At 36.8% G+C, this 22,172-nt stretch overlaps 1 protein-coding gene across 1 annotated transcript in view; it reads left to right on the top strand.

Moving 5' to 3' along the window:
- Positions 1-22,172, top strand: part of CUL1 (cullin 1) — a 53,030-nt gene that overhangs the window by 23,061 nt on the left and 7,797 nt on the right. The window contains exons 3-14 of the mRNA XM_030265288.4: positions 4,868-5,042; positions 5,709-5,876; positions 6,906-6,956; positions 7,911-8,001; positions 8,715-8,878; positions 12,151-12,313; positions 16,301-16,431; positions 19,094-19,201; positions 19,303-19,409; positions 20,543-20,591; positions 20,980-21,111; positions 21,653-21,770. Of these exons, the coding sequence (XP_030121148.1) occupies positions 4,868-5,042; positions 5,709-5,876; positions 6,906-6,956; positions 7,911-8,001; positions 8,715-8,878; positions 12,151-12,313; positions 16,301-16,431; positions 19,094-19,201; positions 19,303-19,409; positions 20,543-20,591; positions 20,980-21,111; positions 21,653-21,770 (1,457 nt within the window). The remainder of the gene's footprint in view (positions 1-4,867; positions 5,043-5,708; positions 5,877-6,905; positions 6,957-7,910; positions 8,002-8,714; positions 8,879-12,150; positions 12,314-16,300; positions 16,432-19,093; positions 19,202-19,302; positions 19,410-20,542; positions 20,592-20,979; positions 21,112-21,652; positions 21,771-22,172) is intronic.

The following is a 22,172-nucleotide window of genomic DNA, read 5'->3' as shown; positions in this document are numbered from 1 at the left end:
AGTAATGTAAGTTACATTGTTGACAGAGGTGGTAAAATTGATTTGTCTTTGGCTGTTTTTTGTTTTGAAGATTTTTGGAGGAGAATAAAGTTTTGAAAAGGAATTTAATCTTGAACAGCAAAATACTCAATTATTTTAGAAACGTTCTTGCAGTTTTCTGCCTCAAATTTATTTTAGACAAGAAAATTAAATTTCTCCTTCAGTGTAGGGAAGGTGTAGATGTTAGATGAGATTGATCTTGATCCCTTCCTCCTATAGGTGGTTTGTCTGCTGGGCCAAATCTGAAGTTCAGCAGCCCAAATTCAGCAGCTTGGGGATAAGCACATCTTCACTGTGGTTCAGACTTTTCTATTGATGAACTAACTTCTCTGCTTGTTATGGTATGCAAATTGCTATACAGAATTGTGCAAACACTCCCAAAAATGTTTTCTGGTATCTGTTTGTGTATGTATATAGCTTCCAGCATACCATGCATTGAGGGATTTATTTTGCTTTCTGCAACAAGGAATTCTTTTCATAGCATTCCCCTTGTGATTCTCAGATGGACTGTCATACACTTTGTTGTAAGCAGTGCAAATCTGATTTTGTTTTGAATATGTCAGTCTTTCTGTCAGTGGCTGGCTCTAGCAGATGGGGGGGACAGATTGTAAACAAAGTGTGAGAGAGCATGCTTTATGTAGAATATGTCAAAGAGTTACACTTGCTTTGTTCCACACAAGTCAAACTGAAGTGAGTTTGCTACTAGAGCATTTCAAAAGTGCTGTCTTGGACCCTTTGACTAGCAAATCTCAGGCCAGAATAAAAGGTAAAGATGATCATTACTGGAATTACTTTTGTTGCAGCTCTGAGGTGATTACTGTCAGGCATGGACAAAAGGTCTCAGTCTTTGTGTTTACTTTACGATGAATCCTGGGTTTAATAGTAAAATGTATGGGGTAAGAAAAAGGCTTATGTCTTCCAATCTTGGCCTTTTATTTTTCTGAAGGCTGTTGTGATTGTTTGTAGAGATGAATAGAATGTTTTTGTCAGGCAGTACTCTCAAAACTGCAACAATTACCCTTCATCTGGACAGTCTTCCTATTTTCAGGCTTACTCAAAGCCACTTGGGATAAGAGGGGGGAAGAATGAGGCAAGACTGTCGAGGGGGTATTTATGAATCAGTCCTAATTTCGTAGTATCGTGATGAAGTTTTCCATAAACAATTTTGAAAAATTTATATATTAACTATTTTTAAATTATCCTGTTGGGTATACCTGCTTTTCTTATTTGTGACAAGAAAGTAAGTTGCATATCTAAAGGAAAATGGTTGTGCTGTGTGGTGTTATTCACTCAAACAAAGAATTCTGAAATGAAAGTGTAGATAGTAAAAGTAGCAACAGTGACAGGGAATTTGAACAAACAAATGACTAGGAGGTGGAAGAAATCATTAATGTCCAGGAAGTCAGTGGCTGATAAGAGGCTGATGAGAGGCTGAGTAAAAGTTCAATTGCTTCAATTCAATACAAATGAAGTCTTTATTTTACTGGTTGACATTGTAGGAAATTTACTTACTTGGCATCTCCATGAGTTAACAGATAAGAAATAAATGTAAGTGTATTTTCAAAAAGGGTTAATCTTGGGCAAAGAGCATTGCTTCTTTGCACAGAATGCAATGACTTTCTGAACAATCATGTAAACATAGACTGTGGGTAGGCTTTCCAAACAATTTGATGTGAAGACCCTGAGCCTTGTACCTGGTGGCATGCAGGATACTCTGATCATTAAACCCAGTTTAAGGGTATGTTTTGTCTATGAAGTGTTTTAGAAAATCAATTATAAGGAAGTTAATCAGTTATTTGGAGACAGTTTTCCTCTTGAGCTTTACTACTTAGAGGCAAATCTGTTTATAATGACTGTAATGCATCATATATTTGTGGTTTATCATTCTCTTGGTATTTATTTGTGCTGATGTCTTGCCATTTTATTGTGCTGGACTTTATGAAAGGAAAAAAAAAAAGTCAAGTCTCTGCAATATTCTGTGGAGGAAACCTGTCTAGTGGTTAAAGCTGGGGCCACTTTGTGTTGAGGGGTGAAGTACTGGAATCGTCTGCCTGGGCAGGTGGTGGAGTCACCATCCCTGGATGTGTTTAAAAAAAGACTGAATATGGCACTTGGTGCCATGGTTTAGTTGAGGTATTAGGGCATGTGTTGGACTCAATGATCTTGAAGGTCTCTTCCAACCTAGTGATTCTGTGAAAACACAAAGCTAAATTAAACATTCTGGATTGGTTAATGCAATGTTTTCAAACAAGGATGTGACTCAGAAGCTTGACCTTGGACTGTCAGTAGAAGAGTGGGTGCTCAGTAGCTTCATTCCTGCTGGCTGATTGTTGTTTGTGTGAGTCATTAGGGTGATTTTTATTGTCAGATCCGAGTTCTCATCGAGTTCAGCTTAGGTGGTACCTAGTTTATTTTTCTTGCTTGTGGAATGCAGCTTCTTTAAGGATGCCTTTTTAGTTGAAGTGTTTGGGACAATGTGACTTCAACTTACTACTTTGGAAGAATTCTGAATATTTGAGTTTTTTAGATCAGAAAACAGAATGTGTTCTTGAAATGTTACATTAACAGTTACAGCAAGTCTGCCAGGCTGTAGTACTAGAGGAGGAAAAAATATTGCTGCCACTTGCTTGGGTTGTCTGCTGCCTCTTTGATACCTGGCTTAAAGATTTAAAGAGCAGACTTCCTACCCTGGGACAAGTCTCAGATTTTTCGGGTAGAAAGCAGTGAAGTTGCAACAAGAGCTCTAAAGGTAATCAAGAGACTTCAGGGACTTGGGATGACTGGTTAAGAGATCAGAAGCTGAAGTGGTTTTCACGTTTCTGGTTGCAAGGAATGATGAAGGAAGAACCAGGAAGAGCTGGCAGATCCATATTTGGCTCTGAGCCTGGTGTCAGTGGCAGAATTTTTTTTTTTTTAATCAGTGCTAGGTTTATATGACACCAGGCCTCAAGATTTGAAAAGGAAAAGGGATAAAACCAGGGGGCAGCATGCCAATGTTTGAAGGATGGTGTGTTAGTGAGGTCCTTCAATCTGATATCTCAGTGGAGGTAGGCGATGGAGACCCATGTGGCAGCAAAGAAAAAAGGGTCACTGTGTTGGAGACCACAGAATTGCCTGGTCACATAGGAATTAGGGCTTCTAGCCAAAAAAAAGGTGGTGGGATCAACAGCTCAACCAAGTGCATTTGTATGAATGCATGCAGCAAGGGAGCAAGCAGGCAGCCAGTCACAAGCCTTCTTCCCAAGGGCTCAGTGCTGGAGCCAATTCTGTTCAGCAATGACTGAGACAAGGGGATCAAGTGCACACTCAGTGACTTGGCAGAGCATGCCGAATTGGCTGAGGATGCTGATCTGCTGGAGTATGGGTAGGCTCTGCAGAGGGGTCCAAAGAGGCAGGACCAGTGAGCTGAGGCCTGTGGTATGAGGTTCAGCGAGATCAAGTGCTGGGTCCTGCACTTTAACCACAACAACCCCAGGCAGTGCTGCAGGTTGGGGGAAGAGTGGCTGGAAAGTGGCCCCATGGAAAAGGACCTGGGGGTGCTGTTTGACAGCTGTCTGAATGTGAGCCTGCATGTGCCCAGGTGGCCAAGAAGGCCAGTGACATCCTGGCCTGTATCAGCAATAGTGTGGCCAGCAGGACCAGGGCAGTGATGGTTCTGCTATACTTGGCACCTCAAATCCTGTGTCCACTCTGGGCTTCTTACAGCAGGAAAGACACTGATGGGCTGGAGCATGTTCAGAGAAGGGCAATGGAGCTGTGGAAGGGCCTGGAGCACAAGGGTTATGAGGAGAGGCTGAGGGAGCTGGGGGTGTTTAGCCTGGAGAAAACAAGGCTTAGAGGAGACCTCACTGCTCTCTACAACCACCTGAAAGGAGTTCAAGGCGAGGGTCATCCCCTTCTCCCATGTAATAGGCAACAGGACAAGAGGAAATGACTCTGAGTTGCATCAGAGGAGATGTAGGTTGGATATTAGGAAAACTTTCTTTACTGTAAGTGTTGTCATGCATTGGAATGATGTGCCCAGATAGGTGGTGTAATCAGTGTCTCTGGAGGTATTTAAAAGATCCTTAGGGTGATTGGGGAGGTGGTTTAGTGGTGACTACATTAATGGTTGGACTCATCTTAGAAGTCTTTTCTGATCTAAACAATTCTATGACTGTGATTTTACACTAAAATGTTGGTATTAACTTGTAGCCTAAAACTGGGTTTTAGTGACTCTCATCTTATGGTGTGCATTTAAATGTGTGTGTGTGTCTCACCGTTACTGCTTTCCAGGTTCATCCTGTGTGCCCATCTTAAGTGGCCAAATCTTTTGTAGCGGATGGTGTTTGAAAGAATGCAAAAGTATTCTCTTGTGTTTTCAACTACTGAATGTTGCTTGAGGCCAGTATTGAAATTTCTTTCAGTTCAAATGAAAGCTTATGTATTTATAGAACACCAAAATAATAGATCAAACAAATTCCCTTTAAATAATATTATCAGCAAATTCCACGCTTTGTTTTCTTGGTGGTCTTGTTAAGTAAGCATTAAATAAATTTAATGTTGGGGTCAGTACTTTCAGTGCTCTCAGTCTGACACAATTTTGCTGCAGATAATTCAGCTGAAAATTACTTAATTTTCTTAGCTGTGATTTGATTTGATGTGGGCTAGTGCATCTTGTAATGCATTATGTTTAAGTCGTTTACAGTTGTATAAATAATAGCTTATTGAAATTTACATTGGTTTTTCATTGTATAAATAATAGCTTATTGAAATTTACATTGGTTTTCATTTACATTTCATTTCATTGTCTTACTGTAGCAAATGTATTCCTTAACTTTCCTGTCAGTCATGTTTATAACTACTGTACCAGTGTACACCAGTCTAATCAAGCACGGGGAGCTGGAGTACCTCCTTCTAAATCGAAAAAAGGCCAGACACCTGGAGGTGCTCAGTTTGTTGGCTTGGAATTGTATAAACGGCTAAAAGAATTTCTGAAGAACTACTTGACTAATCTCCTTAAGGTAAGATGGGGTATGAGATTGATCTGCACTTGGAGTAACATAAACTGGGCTAAGAAAAGCTGTATCAACAAGCCTAGAGGTGTAGGCAACCACTGGAAGTAAATTGAGTGATCTTAAAAGGTACTTTTGTCTCTGTAGCCATTAGAATGTTTTGTTGGCTTTACCTCAGACATAGATCAGTTCTTAAGCTTGTACCTGTGAGCTGCTTTTCATCTTCAAGCCAAAACAACATTCCTGTGTTTTATGGAAGTAATTTTACACGACATCTTAAGCTGTCCTGTACTTGAGCAGGAATAGCTAGACTTTCCAAACAATTAACCAGCAAATTAGGAATGCTGAAAAAGCCTGTCATGTTGAAAATGCCTGAGGTAGCCTTTATTTTAGTTAAATAAATAAACTAATAGAGCTGGATGTTGTCTTGCATTCAGAGGGACAGGGATGTCTTCTGGAGCTTTATCTGTGCTGTGCATTTTTTTCCAGCCTTTTAATTTCAAAATCTAATACTGGATTTGTGCCTTATTAATGCAGAACTAAATGTATTAGCAGTATGTTTCCTGTAAATACATTGCATGGTGTAAATTTATTACACAGTCAGTTTGTATACCCTGATATGTCTTGGCTGTACCTTAGAATTGTGCAACAGTACTGGCAAACTTGTCATTTCAGGATGGTGAAGATTTGATGGATGAGAGTGTGCTAAAATTCTACACTCAACAGTGGGAAGATTATAGGTTTTCAAGCAAAGTATTGAATGGGATATGTGCCTACCTCAATCGACATTGGGTTCGTCGTGAGTGCGATGAAGGTCGTAAAGGAATATATGAAATTTATTCAGTAAGTAGCTTTTTGATGTGAGTGATTTGTCCATTCCATCTGCCGTGTTTGCATTATCATTCTGTAGATCACTCCTTGAATCTCGAGGAGGTTCATAGACATTTTGAAGAAGTGGGCAAAGTGGCATTCTCCCTCCTTTCCCTACTTCTACTTCAGTATATTTGTAAAAATAACGAGGGTCTAAGTCTGTGAGATGTTTAATCTGCCTTGTATGTATTGGGACTTCAGCAGTAGACTGTTGAGGGGTATCTGAATATTTGCTGCTTAGTGTTATTTGTGTGCCTCAGCATGGCCTTGTCATCCCACTTACAATTCAGCTAAGCATTTCAAACACCAAATGAAGCAGTAAATAGTATTTTTTTTCTGATGACTTCAATATATTTCTATAAATTTTTTAGCATCCAGGCTGCTAAAATTCAGACAACATTTGGTTTGTAGTGTAAGTTATTTTGGTACAGTTCTGAAAGACTGATATGTGATCTTGATAATTTCTTGTAATGTGAAGTAATATAAGAACTTAACAGAACTTCACTATCTCAGATAACTAAAAGGTTTTTTTTTTAAATAAAGGATAATTACTGTTGTTACTGGTAAAGCATTAGGAAAGTGCTGTGCTATTTTCCTGTTTCACTAAAATAATTTTGCATATGGTAGAAAAACAGTTGGTTGTGCTTAGTTCCCTTCCTCTTAACTTTAGTAGCCTAATGCTAAGAGACTATGTCAGTTTCAAAACTGCCAACAAAAAAAGCTGTACGTTTTCAAAGTCATTCAAAGTGGGTTTTGTTGGTTTCCAGAGCTGGCGGTGGATCCCCTGGTAGAAAAAGGAACAACTTAGTGGTAGTGGTAAACACAGCTGTAATTTTAATGTGAAACATTCTCATTGCTTGAGAAATGTGTGTGCCAAAAGACAGTTTTAGAAGTTCTGATTAGTTTGCATACTATATCAGCTTTCCTTAAAGGGAATTAACCTACATGTATATATAAATATTTTCTTTATTCTGTCTTTCTTCTCCCTTCTTTTCCTTCTAGCTTGCCTTGGTGACCTGGAGAGACTGCTTATTCAGGCCATTAAATAAGCAGGTATATATATATTACTATATTACAACTCTAGTGTTATTTTATAGGGTTAATTTCATATATTATTAGTAGCTGCTTCAAGGAGTCTGGGGGCGATGGAGGCATGCACAGACCTGGAAAATAAAATTGAGCGTTCTGCTTCTCCTTTGTGATTCTAAAAAAAGCAGATAAATATTTGAAGAAATAGACCTTTGTGTGTGTGATTGAACCTTGTTACCAAGACTGTTCTGTTATCTCTCTCCTTAGAGGACCCTTGGCTTTTTTTTAAAAGCTAAGGAGACTTGAAGTAGCAATTCCAGTGGTTACTAAGCTAGGCAGGAGTTCAGGCTGATGATAGTCATGTCTTAAGGTTTGGGAGTCAAGATTGGATGAGAACGGATAGGGACAGGCTGGGATTTTGGTCTCCTAATGTTACTGTGAGTTGTTACATTTACACTGATGCCTGGAAGACTCAGGTCAGCCAAATTTAGTGAACCAGCACAATATAAAACAAGGCATTCCATCACAATTTTTAGGTACATGTGTAGGTTGATTTCACTTCTTACCAGTACTTCATGATGAAGTAGTTGCAGCAGATTACCTGTGTGAAGAGCAAGTGGTTAGCTCAGGTCTTACTACAGTGTTTTGTACTTCAGGTATTAAAAAAAAAAAAAAAAAAAAAAAAAAAAAAAAAAAGAGACATTGGGCTTTGAAGGGGTTTTTTTTGAAATTAAAGAAAAAAATACTAAGCACTTTAATACCCATGTACACCTTACCACTAATTAGATTGTAATTATGTCGTATAACTTAGAGTATCATTCTCTGTAGGAACTTTATATGTTCAGATCTCCTTAAATGTTGTTCTCAAGGTGCCTGACTTTTCTTGAATATGGAAATACACTCCTAATTAAGTATTGTGCTTGATCTACCAGCTGCTTTCTCTGTGCTTGACTTAACTTTTAATCCCTGTTTTCTAAGGTAACAAATGCAGTGTTGAAATTGATTGAAAAGGAAAGAAATGGTGAAACTATCAATACAAGGCTGATCAGTGGAGTTGTACAATCCTATGGTAAATGTGATTTCTTTAAGATTCTGTTACTTTCCTAAAAATAAATAAATTTATGTACCCTAACTGAGCCCAGAAGTATCATCCCACCTCCTCATATGTCCGGTAAAGATTTTTTTTTGAGTAATGTAAATGCAGTTCTGTATTGTTTAACTTCACATTATACTGATACTTTATACAATAACAGATGATTGTACCATATTTGTGAACTTGAGAGTGCAACTGATAGACAAGAGTGTTTATCATTTACAAATCAGTTATTAAGGAGCTAAATCTGGAAGTGGGGAAGGATGGTAGTTTGCATAGCAGAATGGGGTTCCTTTTTCCCTTTTGCATAACATTGAGAACATTGCCATCCAAATTACTGATTAGTTTCATTAATAAAAGTGAAAGCATATAATCTGGAACTCTTAAGAGGGAAAAATGAAAGGAGAATTTGAACTAGCATTTGAGATAGCGAAATTTTCCAAATCCTGTAATCCTATGTTTAAGAAATGTATCTTAAAGTGTAGTTGACATTAGTAATGTCTTGTACTGATATTTTTTAAATGCAAAATCAATGTTCTTTTTTAAAAGTGATGCTGATGCAGTCCCAATTGATTGCTTTCATCTAAGTTAGAAGGAGTGTCCTTGTTTATTTGCAGGAGACCACTTCATAAAAAACAATTATTTTTATTTCTTGGTCTTTTTTGTTTGGTTGGTTTTTTTTCCTTTAGTGGAGCTGGGGCTGAATGAAGATGATGCATTTGCAAAAGGACCTACACTAACTGTCTATAAAGAATCCTTTGAATCTCAGTTTCTTGCTGACACAGAGAGATTTTATACACGAGAAAGTACTGAATTCTTGCAACAGAACCCAGTCACAGAGTACATGAAGAAGGTAAGTTACTTAATCTGCTTTGTGATTTTTGTTTTTCTGGATACAGATTTTTATTTTTTTTTTTTAGAAATAAAGGAATATAAATTCTGGGCTTTTATTATCAGTTTCTTAAAATTCTGGTTATTTTACAGAAACAGCTGGTTTTCCCTGTAGTGATTTGCTTCTGTGTTTATCTGGTCTGAAGTTTGTCTCCTTACCTCATTTCAGTGAGTACAGTGAAAGCAGGGAACTTTCTGAACAGTAAAAACAGAAGATTTTTATTAAAATAAATTCAGATTTTTTTGGACTTCAAGACACCAAAACAATAATTCTGCTTTAGTACCACAAGTTTACCATTTCTGTACAAGGAACAGTGTGTTGACACATTTATTGAAGTACCTTTCCTGAGCAAGATGGCTAAGGAAATATATCATTAATTAGCTTTAATTCTCTCAGAATATTTTAGTGTCATGAACCCCTAAAAATTACTTCTCATCAACAGAGGCCAGATTTAAATTCTTAACTAGTCTGTGGTTTTGGGGATCTCAGACAGGGCAACTAAGGGCAAGCAGGATAAACATTGGCTATTTCTGGCCTGGTTATTAGGTCAGTCTTACTGACCCGGTAGTAGATAGGTCATCTTCCACCTTGGACAAGTGCTGTTTCATATATTTTTTTTCTTGGCACATTTCTTCACTTTCTGAATTGCTGCTTGTTTATTCCCTTTCAGCTTAGTTAAAAAAGAAGAGAACTTTTAAAGTATGTAATGTACAGATACACATCCCTCCCTGCAGTATTCTTTGTGTAATGCTTTTTACCACAGAACATATCCTTTCTGAACTCTTAGCGTTAAAGTCAGTGAATTACCGAAAAAAGAAAAATATTGGAGGGGAAGTCCAATAACACAGTAAAAGGAATTGCGTCTTTAGTAGTTTCCCAATAATTACCAGATCAACCTATGTTTACTTTTCTGTTGTTGAATTAATTTTTTTTTCTTCTCATTCAAGTTCTTGTTTTAACTTTCATCCTAATGTATATATAAAAAGAAAGTAAGGAAATTTCAGTCATTCAGAACCTGAACAACTGGCTCATCCAGACTTCCTTGGTACAGGACAGTAAGAAGCTGTCTGAAGGTCATTGCTATTTCAAGATCTAGAGATTACAGACAAGTAGAAATAACTGATTAGACCCTAAACAATCCTCAAGGCTTCAGAAATCCACAAAACAACAACTTGCTTTGCTGATGTTGAAGATGAAAGCACATACGAAGTTAGCAGACAGCAGGGGAAATGTTCAGCAGAAAAGTGTGTAGCCTTGTGTTTCTGCTCAAATTAATATATTAGAGATGTATAGAAGCCATTTGGGCACTCTCGGCATCTCCTTACACACTAGTGGCTGTAAGATCTTACAAGTAATCTGATGGAAGCATGAACTGTGAACGGAGTAATCTCCAAGTAAGAAAGGTAGTGCACCTACTTGACATTCTCACTGGAGCACTGTACTTTGAGTTCTGTCTGGTGATAAATAGCATTGCAAAATGAAAAGAATCCTTGGAGTACCCTAGGGCACACCAGCATAGCATGACTGTTACCGTGTTACAGTAGAACTGTGGTAGTGTCTTGTAGAGTAGTCGATGAAATCTTAACTAGAACTAGGATTTGTGTATGTAGTTACATAGGCAGACTTACTGAGTTTAGAAAGATTGTGAATTTTTCTTCTCAGGCCAGAACTCATGAGTAAAGCTGGCATAGCCTGATGTGCTGTAGGGAAAAAGGTCAGTATTTCTTAAGATTGTTCCTTAAAATACAGTCTTCCACCGAACTTTTCATCTTTACAGTTGAAACAAGTGAAGCTACTGTTGTCTGAACTAATTATTTTTCCCTTGTTTCAGAAATTTGACTTTAAAAGGAAAATGGAGTTATAAGAACACCAAATAAAAGAGAGTATAAGGAAATATTAAGTTAGAGTAAATACTTCTTTTCATAGAAGAGCTCACAATGAGAGCTGACTGTTAACATTAAAAGCAAAGGTCTAAGGATATTTTAAGAAACAGCATCACAAGCAGTGGAATTTCCTAACTACAGAAATACAGAATTTATTAAATGCAGGCTAAGTAGTTCCAATGTTCATAAGAAAGATTTGCTGCTATTTGCTGTCAATAAGGAAGTTGATTGTTATTCCTTACTGGTAAGAAACTGGCAAGTACTCTGGAGCTGGAGTTTATATGCCTTCTCAAGTTTCTGATTTCATTTCCTGTATTTTGATCTGTACTGGTTTGGCTCTAGGAGACAGTAATCTGGGATCATTTCACAAGACCTAAGTGCAAAATAATTGCAGAATGAGTGAAGCTAACAGTGGCTTAGATAATTTAAAGCTATGTGTGGTACAGTGCACTTGCAGTGTAACTGTTCCTTTTTTATTGTCCAGAATATGATCTTTCATGCTTACTTGTTACTCTGGCCTACTAGGACAATGAATTAACCTAATTCCATTTACTTGATGTTGTTCATTTAAATAATTTGAGCTGATAAGAGGACATACATCCTTTATCCCTAATAATGTGCTGCAGTTACAAATGGTTTGTAATGCAAATCTCAACACTTTCGCAAACAAAATGGAGGTAATTGTTATGTAAACAATTTCAGTTTTACATTTCAGTGTAAGTTCTATTCCTTGAATGACATTTAGAATTTTAGTTTGCCGGGAAGATACACATATGTAGTATTTCGTATGCCAAACTAAATGCTAGTATAGTCTAAATGGCTGTAATTTATTGGGAAGCTTTTCTGTGTAAGAATGTAGATGAGAATGTTCAAATAAATTTGTCATGGGCATAGTGTTAAATTGTAGTTTTCTGCCTTTTAGTTTTGTGGAGCCATGAAATACATTCATTTTTGTCTTAAACAGAACTACCTCTGTAGTTGGAGAACTTGCTGATCGTAAAACTGCCAGCATCTCATGTCAGCGGCTTTCTCTTTTTCTGACAGCAGATTTCCATCTGTAAACTCCTTATTCACAAGCAACCGGAAAACAGTTTTGCTGTGATTCTGCCCCGCCACTTAAACAGCACATTGTATTTTCATCATAAACATCAGTTCCAAATGTATATTATGATTCCTGGAAAAATAACTGCTAAAGTAGATGGTCCGTAACACCAAACTAGAGAGAAGTTTGCTTGTTGTTGTTGTTGTTGTTTTCTAGAAAAATTTAGTGAACAGTCACCTGTTTTCTGCTGTTGGATTCGTGTTCTGCCTTCCCTGCAGATTTTCATGTTTTTTTCTGTGTTTCTGTAGGCTGAAGCTCGCCTTCTTGAGGAGCAGCGTAGAGTTCAGGTATATCTCCATGAGAGCACACAAGATGAGTTAGCACGAAAGTGTGAGCAAGTACTTATCGAAAAACACCTGGAGATATTTCATACAGAGTTTCAGAATTTGTTGGATGCTGACAAAAATGAAGGTAAGGAGTCTCAAACACTGGCTTTAGGCTTAGAGCTCTCCTCCGTGATGATTTGTGAATGATGTAAAATCTGGTGCTAGCTAAATGTCATTTGTTCAGGAATTAGATTAAGAGAGAAGATAATCACTAAACTGACAAGCAGATTTTGATGAAATCGAGATGACTGATGATACTGCTTCAAAGACCCTACCCCAATCCCAGATATTAAGGCAGAGCAGCACTAATTTGATTTCTCTTAACATGGCTGGAAGAGTTTCAAGAGCACTTGAGCCATTTTTCCAGCAGGAGCTGAAGCTTCTGTGAGAGAGATGGGAGGTGAAAAACAGACCAGTACTCTTTCCTGTTTCAGTTTAATCCATGGATCTTCCTGAGTCAGCACTGAGAATTTTGAAAAGTGTTCAGAAGTAGGTATAGGAAATGTTAAAAGAGGAATAGATGCAAATAAGTAGCTTTTAAAATAGAGTATATAAAATACATAATATTGCATATAGAGTGTGGCAGCAGGTCTCTGGCTACAAAGAGCAGCACACAACTTTCCCAGGCATCGCATGAGAAAGGCTATGAGAAGATCAGAGAAAGGAACGATATTCTTATCTTCACTTGCTGCACCGGTTGTGAGCATGTGGAATGAGTTATGGAGATTTGTTTACCAAAGGGTGGTTTCTTAAGTAGCCAGTGGTGATGGTGTTTGGACTGAAGGACCAGTTAGGTCCCCCTGTATTGTGACTGTCTGTAAGGGTGATGGGTTTCTTAATAAGTATAGGATAATAAAATGATTGATCAGCCTTCTGAAAAATCATGGAGTCAGTGCTAATTATTACCTGGCTGAGGGCCTGCAACAACATATAGAGCACAAGGAAAAGGTGGAAGTTATTAATTGATGAGTTAATTTTGGCTGTGAAAATGATTCTTAAGTGTTGCTAATGGATCAAATTTATATTGTCGTAGAGAATACCTAGAATAAAGATTTCTTCAGCACTTCCTCTGAAATAAGTGAAGATTATTAGAATTTAGATATCTTTAAGGAATTGTCAATTATGTGGGTTTGTATGAGTTTATTCAGGGGTTAATAGCACAAAATAACAGCCAGAGCTAATTCCTGTGTTTCATACAGATGATGAGGATGAATCATGATTCTGATTTCCCAGTTGGAGAACTAATTAAATCTGTATTTCATGTCTGAATATTGCTGTACAGCTGAAATACTGCTCTTATGAAAGGGGAAGAATGTAAGAGATGCTGTGGTTACGTTACTAATGATAAAATTGCTTGTTTGAGTTTTAAATTGTGACTATGACTCTGTCTCATTGTATATCTGTCTTAAAATAGCAACTACAAATTATTAATATCTATAATAGTCATGTTGATAATGAAGAGATGCTTTGAAATCAAAAAGGGCAATTCAGTATGATTAGTAGGTCAGAAGTTAGCTGATTCAAATGTAAATAATTTGTACTAGTATTTAAGTCTGATGTTGTTTGTGTTTGTAAATATTTATTCCATAATTGGAAGAGATTTTCATGGCTGTTGGTTTGTGAAATGACTTCATAAATGACTCTGACAATTGAAATAGCAGTAGAACAAACAAGGTTTTTTCTGGACTCAGGACACCTTCACAGACTTTTATTTTTTCCTCCTACTTTATCAAGCTCATGGGTTATGTGAGTCCTTAGTAAAATCACTTCCTGCAGTGATGCAATTCCATAAGTTTGTCAGGGTATAAAAGAAAAGAAGTCTTTTGTGTCTTGGGCACTGTCTAGTTATGTATCTTTGGGTTTACTTTCGTGTGGATTATTTCTAAGATCAACTAGACTTTTTTTTAAATGCCTGATTTTTTTTTTCTTATTTTTCAAAATATTTTCTTTTCTATTATCAGGTTTCAGTTATGGAAATAGTAGCAATTCCCTTGCCCTTTATAAGATTGATGAAGTTTCAAGATTAGAAAATACATTTTCAGTAATAGTCTGATAATTCACTCTTTAATCACAGTAATCAGTTAATTCTCCAATTTGTGATATACTAACATAGCCTTTGGTAGACTGTCCTAAACTTAGAAGAAAAGGTTGCTCTTGATTAAAATATTTGTTGCTTTGCTCTTGAAATTACACTGGTTTTGAGGTCCTTTTATGCAAACTGTGTTGGAAAACATCAAACACAGTTTGCACAAACACAGTGGCCAAAAGGCCACTCCTTTTGGTGTTCTGTAACTTAATCCATTGTGCAGCTAATGCATAAACTGGTTATAAAGGTTGTGGGACACATTCCTCATGTGTTACATACTCACATCAGTATAATACCTGTAGGAAATAATTTGGTTTATTGGGAGAAGGCTGTAATGATGTAGGTGGAGTTACCATGCAAATCTTCCATGGGGCTTTGTACCATCTCTTCCTTATTTCACCCAACACAGACATCCTGGTAAACCAAGCTGTGAACACTCGTTTGTGGGTAAATACAGTAGCAGCTTGCTGTATCTATGCATGGCATTATTTTCCTTTTTTCTGAAGTTCTGCATGGTATTCATATGTTCTTATAGAAGTTAACATCAGGTTGTAATAATGTTTTTTCACAAAGCGAAAAAAAAAGTTTCATTTTCAAATCTGCAAGTTTAAGTTTTGACAAAGTTTTAAGGAAAGGAAAGGGCTATACAGAAACCTAACTGAACTGCAATGTCATCCCTTCAGTATTAGAAGGCATCAAACTCTGTGTTATATTTCAGAGTTAGGTAGAGCACCAGCTCACTGTTTGCTCTGTTTTATTTAATCTGATAATCCTCTAGTGATAGTAAATTGCTCACGAGTCCTTCAGAGAAGTCCTTGCACCTCAGAAGAGCTAGATGCAGCTGTCAACCTTTACATGTGTTTCACAAGGTGAAAATATCCTCCTTAGTTTACAGTAAATATCTGATTATTTACTGTTTCACTGGAGTGCCTGTTCAGTGAGGGCAAGATTGCAAGAGGTCACTGGCAGGTTTGTGGACCTGGTTTATGGCCAATTCAATGTTTGCTTTTCTTTTTTGAAGAGTTCTGCTCTCAGAAAATACAAAGTATCTATCCTGTTGAAACTAAATAATAAAAACCAAAACTCTCTTCAGTATTAAACTTTCCAAAATTGCTAATTGATTTGGAAAGTGTTGGCTGAAAACTGGTGAGATTTTAATATGAAGCATTACCATGCTTGATAGTGAAATAGCATGCCATTTTACCTTCATTAGTTCTAATGTAATGCTTTTCAGAACCTCTTTTCTTTCAGATACAATTATCACTACTGGTAATCAGTCACTTAAAGTTGTTTTTTTTAAAGAGATGTCTTTTACTGTCAGTGCTTTATTGAAGGAAATTTGATTTATAATGTTTAAATTTATCTGCTAAGGTCATATCAACATATAACACTTTGCCTTAAATTTCCAACTGTTACTGCTGATGCTGTCCAAAGTAAAAGTGTTGATATGCAAAGGGCTACAAGTAATGTTATGTGTCTGAGAACTGATCTGTTCAGAGTAAGATTTAAAGGACAGTGGTCAGCTGGAAAATATTATACTCGTAGCACAGCCAGCAGTAACATTAATAAGAGCCCCAAATTCATGATAGCACCTCAAAATGTTACTTAAACAAGAGACGTTTAACACCATTTTTAAATCATTGCTTTAAACCTGTGAATACTAAAAATCAGAAGTAAATTTTCTACCATTCAAATGGTAGGTTTTTCTTCTTGAGATTTGTTGCATTGTGGATGTTAAAAATAGATCCTAATATAACAAATTGTTTTCTCTTTAATGAGTGTCAGCTTTCCAGGTGATTGCAAAGGTTTGCTGAACTGGATAATTGTTTACTGTCATTTTTTCTGGCTTTTTACAGGAGCAGTTGCATATGTGTTTTTGTTGACAGTGGATGTTTAGCTCCTATTGACAACTTGTAAATGAGAATTTGAAGTAGTAGCCAGTACAGATAGGAGATGTTAACTTTCCTTTTTTTTCCTATTTTACAGACTTGGGTCGCATGTATAACCTTGTATCTCGAATCCAGGATGGCCTTGGAGAGCTGAAAAAACTTTTAGAAACCCACATTCATAATCAGGGTCTAGCTGCAATTGAGAAATGTGGAGAAGCTGCACTAAATGCAAGTATCCCATCACAACAAGTCTGTATGTGCTGCCAATTTTACATTAGAGGATAGTGAATTCTTCCTGATAAAACTTCCAGTTTGTTTGTTTTCCTTCTCACTAATTTAATTTGTAAGGACTTGGCAATTCTCAAATGTTGGTAGAGGGCTTAAAACACTCTGTTTCTACTGTTTAAATTTTGGGGGTCTTTGGAGTGTTTTTTTGTTTTCGTTTGGTTTGGGCAGGTTGTGGGGGTTTTGGTTTGGTTTTGAGGAGGAGGGTGAATTTCCTTCTGAGATCTTGCTCTCTGTCAGGTGTTAGGCTGCTTGGAAAGCTGGCTGTGCAAACACACTTACAATATAAGTACACCTGAAAGTCCACTTTTTTAAGAAGCATTATCTCCAGTTGACTGTATTTTATTTCATCATCTTAAGGAATTCTGACTTGAATGAGACTATCTAGAGAAAGTTTCTCTTGGTTTGAGTTTTTTTGATAATGTCTATTCTGTTTGGAAAAGCATGAGAAATAGAAGGAGAAGAATGAACTGAAATGGTTGGAAAGGTCACAATATAAGGAGGAGGAGATCAGATCTTTGGAAAGGCTGCTATTTTTATCCCATAATTGTAATTTCAAACTTATTTTTGTATTGATTAGTGTTGCATCTTGGCAACATGAAGTTGTTTAAATCCTTTGCCGACCTTCTTCTCTATAGACAATATGATGTTTTCCAGGGGAAAAGAAAGAAAGAAACACTGCACAAAGCAAGATCAGGATAGAATATAGATTCTGTTAAATTTTATTTAAAGTGGAATTCAAGAAGCATTTAGACAATGCTCTCAGGCATTGTCATTGATAATTACATCATCAGTGTGATTCTCATGGTGGTCCTGTGCAGAGTCAGGGGTTGAACTTTGATGATTCTTGTGGGTCCCTTCCAACACAGGATACACTATGATTCTATGATAAACTTTGATTTTTGACAAAGTTTATTTTAACTTGTTGCTTTCCTGAGAAGTTCTTGAAATAGCTTCATTCTAAAGCAGTAATCTGTATTGAAGGGTCTGTTGCTCATTTCTATAGTTTTAAGTGCATAGCTTTTTAGCAGTGTTGATTTTTTTTATGAATCATAAAGTAATCATGAAGCAAGTTCAGGAATCTTCAGTTTCATTTGTAGATGTCTCCATAAATGTTGAAATCAGATTTGCTCTGTGCTTGGCACATCCCCCTAGTGGTCATCACTCTTGAGGTTTTTTTCTGCTTAGGCCTTGAAGAATTAGGCCAGGAAAAAAAAAAAATGAAAGATCTTTCTCCAGGAATTATTTCATATTTCAGAGAGGGGAGGTCCAAGATTTGCATGTATTAGTTGACTCCAACCATTTACAAAATTCTTCCTGCCTCTGACACTTTTTCTTGTTTCCACATCTTTCTCTTTTGTTCTTTATTCCATGTATTTGTTCTCCATTTTCATAGCAGTATCTCTAGCTGTTACCCTTGGGAACCGTCCTGCCTTTTCTTGCAATATCCCACACACCACTGTATTGCTGTTCATCATTGCTTTGTTAGTCCTTAGGATTGATTCTTCCCAACTTCATTTACCTGTTCTGTGTCTAAACAGATAATCAGGTGAACAAATGCTTCTCACTTTCTGTGTAGTCAGTACAAAGAAATAGTCATAGCAACCTGACTCATTTCACCTATTTTAGACTTCAGTGCAGAAGCAGTTGTGTTGTAGTCTTTGTTAACTGTATTAACAAGACTGCTTTTCAGTCAGGAGATTGGCTGCTTTCTGTGCATTTTGTTTGCTGGTTTTTTTAGTCCTTGTAATCAGTACTTTTCTGAATGTCCTTCAAATCCACTTGCATTCCTTATCTCAGAAATTCTCAATAATCTCAGTTCTTTGTCTCAAGCATGACATTAGATTGGTGGTCCATGGTAGTCTGTGTCTGTCTTCAGTGGCAATAGGAAATGTTTTTCAGGATCCTGATAAAACCCTGCCCATATTCCTCTACTTCTAGCTAACAAGACCTTCTGATCTCCACATTGAAGACTTCCAGCCTTTTTTAGTCTGTTGTGCAGTAGCTGTCTTGTGTGCCTGATGATTTACTTGCCCATCACCGTCCCTACTCCTTGACTCTACTCCATCTTTATTGAGAAGCTAAGATCAGTAACTGCACAAACAGCTCAGTCTGAGTGAGCTTGATGTTTACTGGCATTTGGCTGCCACTGGGTGCTGAGCACGTAATTTTTAAGAACTACCAATGACTGATGCATCTGTACTAAGTTGTACCTACCGGATATATACCAGTCACATTCTTACTACAGAGGTTTTCCTCTATAGCAGCTGCCATTTTATAATTGTCCAGCTCTCTCAAGTGTGCCTTGAAATAAGTTTAAGTCTTTGAAAATGTTTGCAGTGGTGAGTAAATACTTTGTTGTCCTTTGTGTGATGTTGTACACTCTGCATTCTGGTTGCTGCAAATGAAAGCTTGCAGTAATATTAGTCAATCCTGGACATAGGACCTGAACTAGTACTGGGTACTAGTTTGCCTCTAAAATGTTTCTAATACTTCGTAGACTTTCTCCACACAAATTTTCTTGGGCCAGTGAATAGCTCCATTTTGGAGAAAGTAGAAAGCAGAAAGTCAACAGGTTACAAAATCCAGTCTCTCCTTATTGCAGGATCCAAAAATGTATGTACAGACAGTGTTGGATGTCCATAAGAAATACAATGCATTAGTCATGTCTGCATTCAACAATGATGCTGGCTTCGTGGCTGCACTAGACAAAGTAAGTGCATGTAGTGGCAGATGCTGGACTTTTTCTTTTTTGTCCCATGCAAATTTAAAAAAATTGTCTCCCAATATTTCACTGTCTTTTGTGATTTATAGGCTTGTGGTCGATTTATAAATAATAATGCAGTGACAAAAATGGCTCAATCATCCAGTAAATCCCCAGAGCTATTGGCACGATACTGTGACTCTTTACTAAAGAAAAGGTATGTCCTCAAAGACAAGTTATTATTTCATGTTGGCTTTTATTTTTAAAGGTTTTAGCCTATGAAGTTTTATACTGTGTTCAGAAACAGACTTCACTTTGCAAGAAATTAACTTTATCAAATTCTGGATACAAAAATTTCAGTAGGACCATTCCTAAAGGTTGTGTTGTTTGGTATTCTTTTTAAGGAAGAGTGGAGGAAATAAGAAAACCTTTCTTGCCTTAAAAACCATCTTAAGTGTTGGTTTTTCAGTAAAACTGAAGGAGGGGTTTTAGGTAGGGTTTTTTACACTGAAAAACTTAAATTGGGTTGTATGTTGTAAAAAGATGCACATTCCCTTTTTCCATTAAAACTGTTGCTTTCCTCCTTTTGTTTTTTCTATACCTTCTGCTATCTGGGCAGAAATTGAGAAGGAGAAAAACTGCTTTCTAACTTTTCATAGCTCAATTTTAATTCAAGTTATTTGGCTTTAAATGATTCAGCAGCTCATACACTGAGTTGGTATCAGTTCAGTTCATACTGGATTGGTGTCAGATTTGTTTCTGGCAACATTTCTAGTTGCTTTGGCGGAGGGAAAAAAACCACCACCAAACAACCCAAGAAAGGGACAACTTGCTCACTTTTCTCTTTCCCATCTCCTCCTTCACTCAGCAAAGGGTTTATTTTCTCCTTTACAAATACTGACTGTGTGCAGGGTAGATTCGGTGGGCAAGCATGAGATGGAGGAAGACAATGTGGTGCCACCTGAGATTTCACCCAGTCAAGTCCCAGCTCTGTGAGCTGGTTTCTTCTCACTGTACGATCTAAGATAAGAAATAAAGATAGCATTTAGCAGCAGGAAGAGAGAGGTCCATGTTTAAGCTCATAAATTCTGAGAAGTACCAGGCTATCAGCAAGTCTCAAGCAAGTCATGGTCCAGGACTTCAGCCTGTGACATTTGGGAACTTCAGAATTGCTGACAGGTGAAGCAGTGAGCTGTTCACTTCACTACATTGTTTTCTTTCTAAAGAGCATTTGATCCCAGAACTACTCAAATTTGCATTCTTTTAGTTCTGAAGCATTCATATGCATCCATATGTTGGTTTAATTCTGCTGGTTTGGGACTCGTTAAAAATGCACTTCTTTAATTGCAGCTCAAAGAATCCAGAAGAAGCAGAATTGGAAGATACACTCAATCAAGTGGTAAGATGTCTATAAATACATATAAAATATAAAAATTATTTTGTTTATTAAAAAACCGCTTACAGCAGATTTAAAGTGGCTATATTGAAGCTATGCTTTTGCTTAATCTGTCTGTGCATATAAAATATATAATTTCCACAACATCTTTTTATATCGTTATATATCCATATATATAATACGCTCTACATGTGGAATATACAGTTTTTGTTTTAAAATAGTATCTATATTTAAAGCAAACACACCACCAGGCCCTCCACCCTCCCCCAAAAAAAGCGAACAAAACCCCCAATCTTTAAAATTTAGCTGTAAATTAAGTAGCTCCTGCTACATCTTTCTTAAGACAAATGTTTAAATATTTTTTCCTTACGAATTATCTTGGCTTTTCCAGATGGTTGTCTTCAAGTACATTGAGGATAAAGATGTGTTTCAAAAATTCTATGCTAAAATGCTGGCAAAGAGACTTGTGCATCAAAACAGTGCCAGCGATGATGCTGAGGCAAGCATGATCTCCAAACTGAAAGTAAGTATTCCATGACTGTCCCATGATCTACTGCCCTGCAGGTCTTCACACTGTTTTGGAAAGCATTGACATACGTCTTTTCATTTGTTTATTTTATGCACAGAAAAATACACAACCTAGGTCTTTTTTTTTTTTTTTTTTTTTTTTTTAATCTAGGGACTTCTAGTGCATGTCTGCCTGATGGAGCTAAGCTTAATTATTCTTAATCAAATGAATGACATGGATTTAATTATTCAAGGGAATGAGTACTGAAAAGTAGCTTAATTTTGTTAACCCATATTTATGCAGAGTTAAGCAAAATACAACTGACTACCCTTTGACTAGTCTGTTTCATTGTGTTTCACCTAATTTTTAAACAAAATTCTCTTCAGTTTTCAGTGGCAGATAAAGCTCATATTCCAGGGGGGATTGGCACTTTGAGTAGGGGAAATACAGAACTTTGTACATTTTCTGTTAAGGAAAGAAGTTCCAACACTTTGTTCTTCTCATTATCCAATGTCCAAAATGTGTTTTGCTGATGTATCTGTGCTTTTAAATACAGCAAGCTTGTGGTTTTGAGTATACCTCCAAGCTGCAGCGGATGTTCCAAGATATTGGTGTAAGCAAGGATTTGAATGAGCAATTTAAAAAGCATCTGACCAATTCAGAACCATTAGATTGTAAGTAATACCTTTACCTAAGTTACTTTTGCTTCCCCTTATTACTGCAGAACTAAGTGTGTGAGGGAAATGTTTGACTTACTCATACTGCCACAAATTAGATTTAGTGTTTTTCTGACCATGATAGCTGGGATGTTTAAATTAGGTCTTTAAATTCTAGGTCTGTTCTTTGTTTTCTAGTAGCTTTTTATATATTTTATGGGTAGCTTCCTCCTGATTTTAGAGCTCACGTTTAGGTACATAACTAAATTAAGTTGAATACTATCTTGTCTCTTTTTTCTTTTTTTCTTCTTCTTTATGTTTGATTGGAGAGATGGTTTTCTTTAAGCAGTTTTGATTTTTAGCTGTTTAATACTTAGACTCGTGTGAAAGTATTAAGGATAAAAGTATATTGTTTTACAG

Source organism: Taeniopygia guttata, chromosome 2 (genome assembly GCF_048771995.1).
Source record: "Taeniopygia guttata chromosome 2, bTaeGut7.mat, whole genome shotgun sequence".
Taxonomy (NCBI): Eukaryota; Metazoa; Chordata; class Aves; order Passeriformes; family Estrildidae; genus Taeniopygia; species Taeniopygia guttata.
Note: the sequence above shows the minus strand (reverse complement) of the source record. Positions and strands in the feature narration are given on the sequence as shown.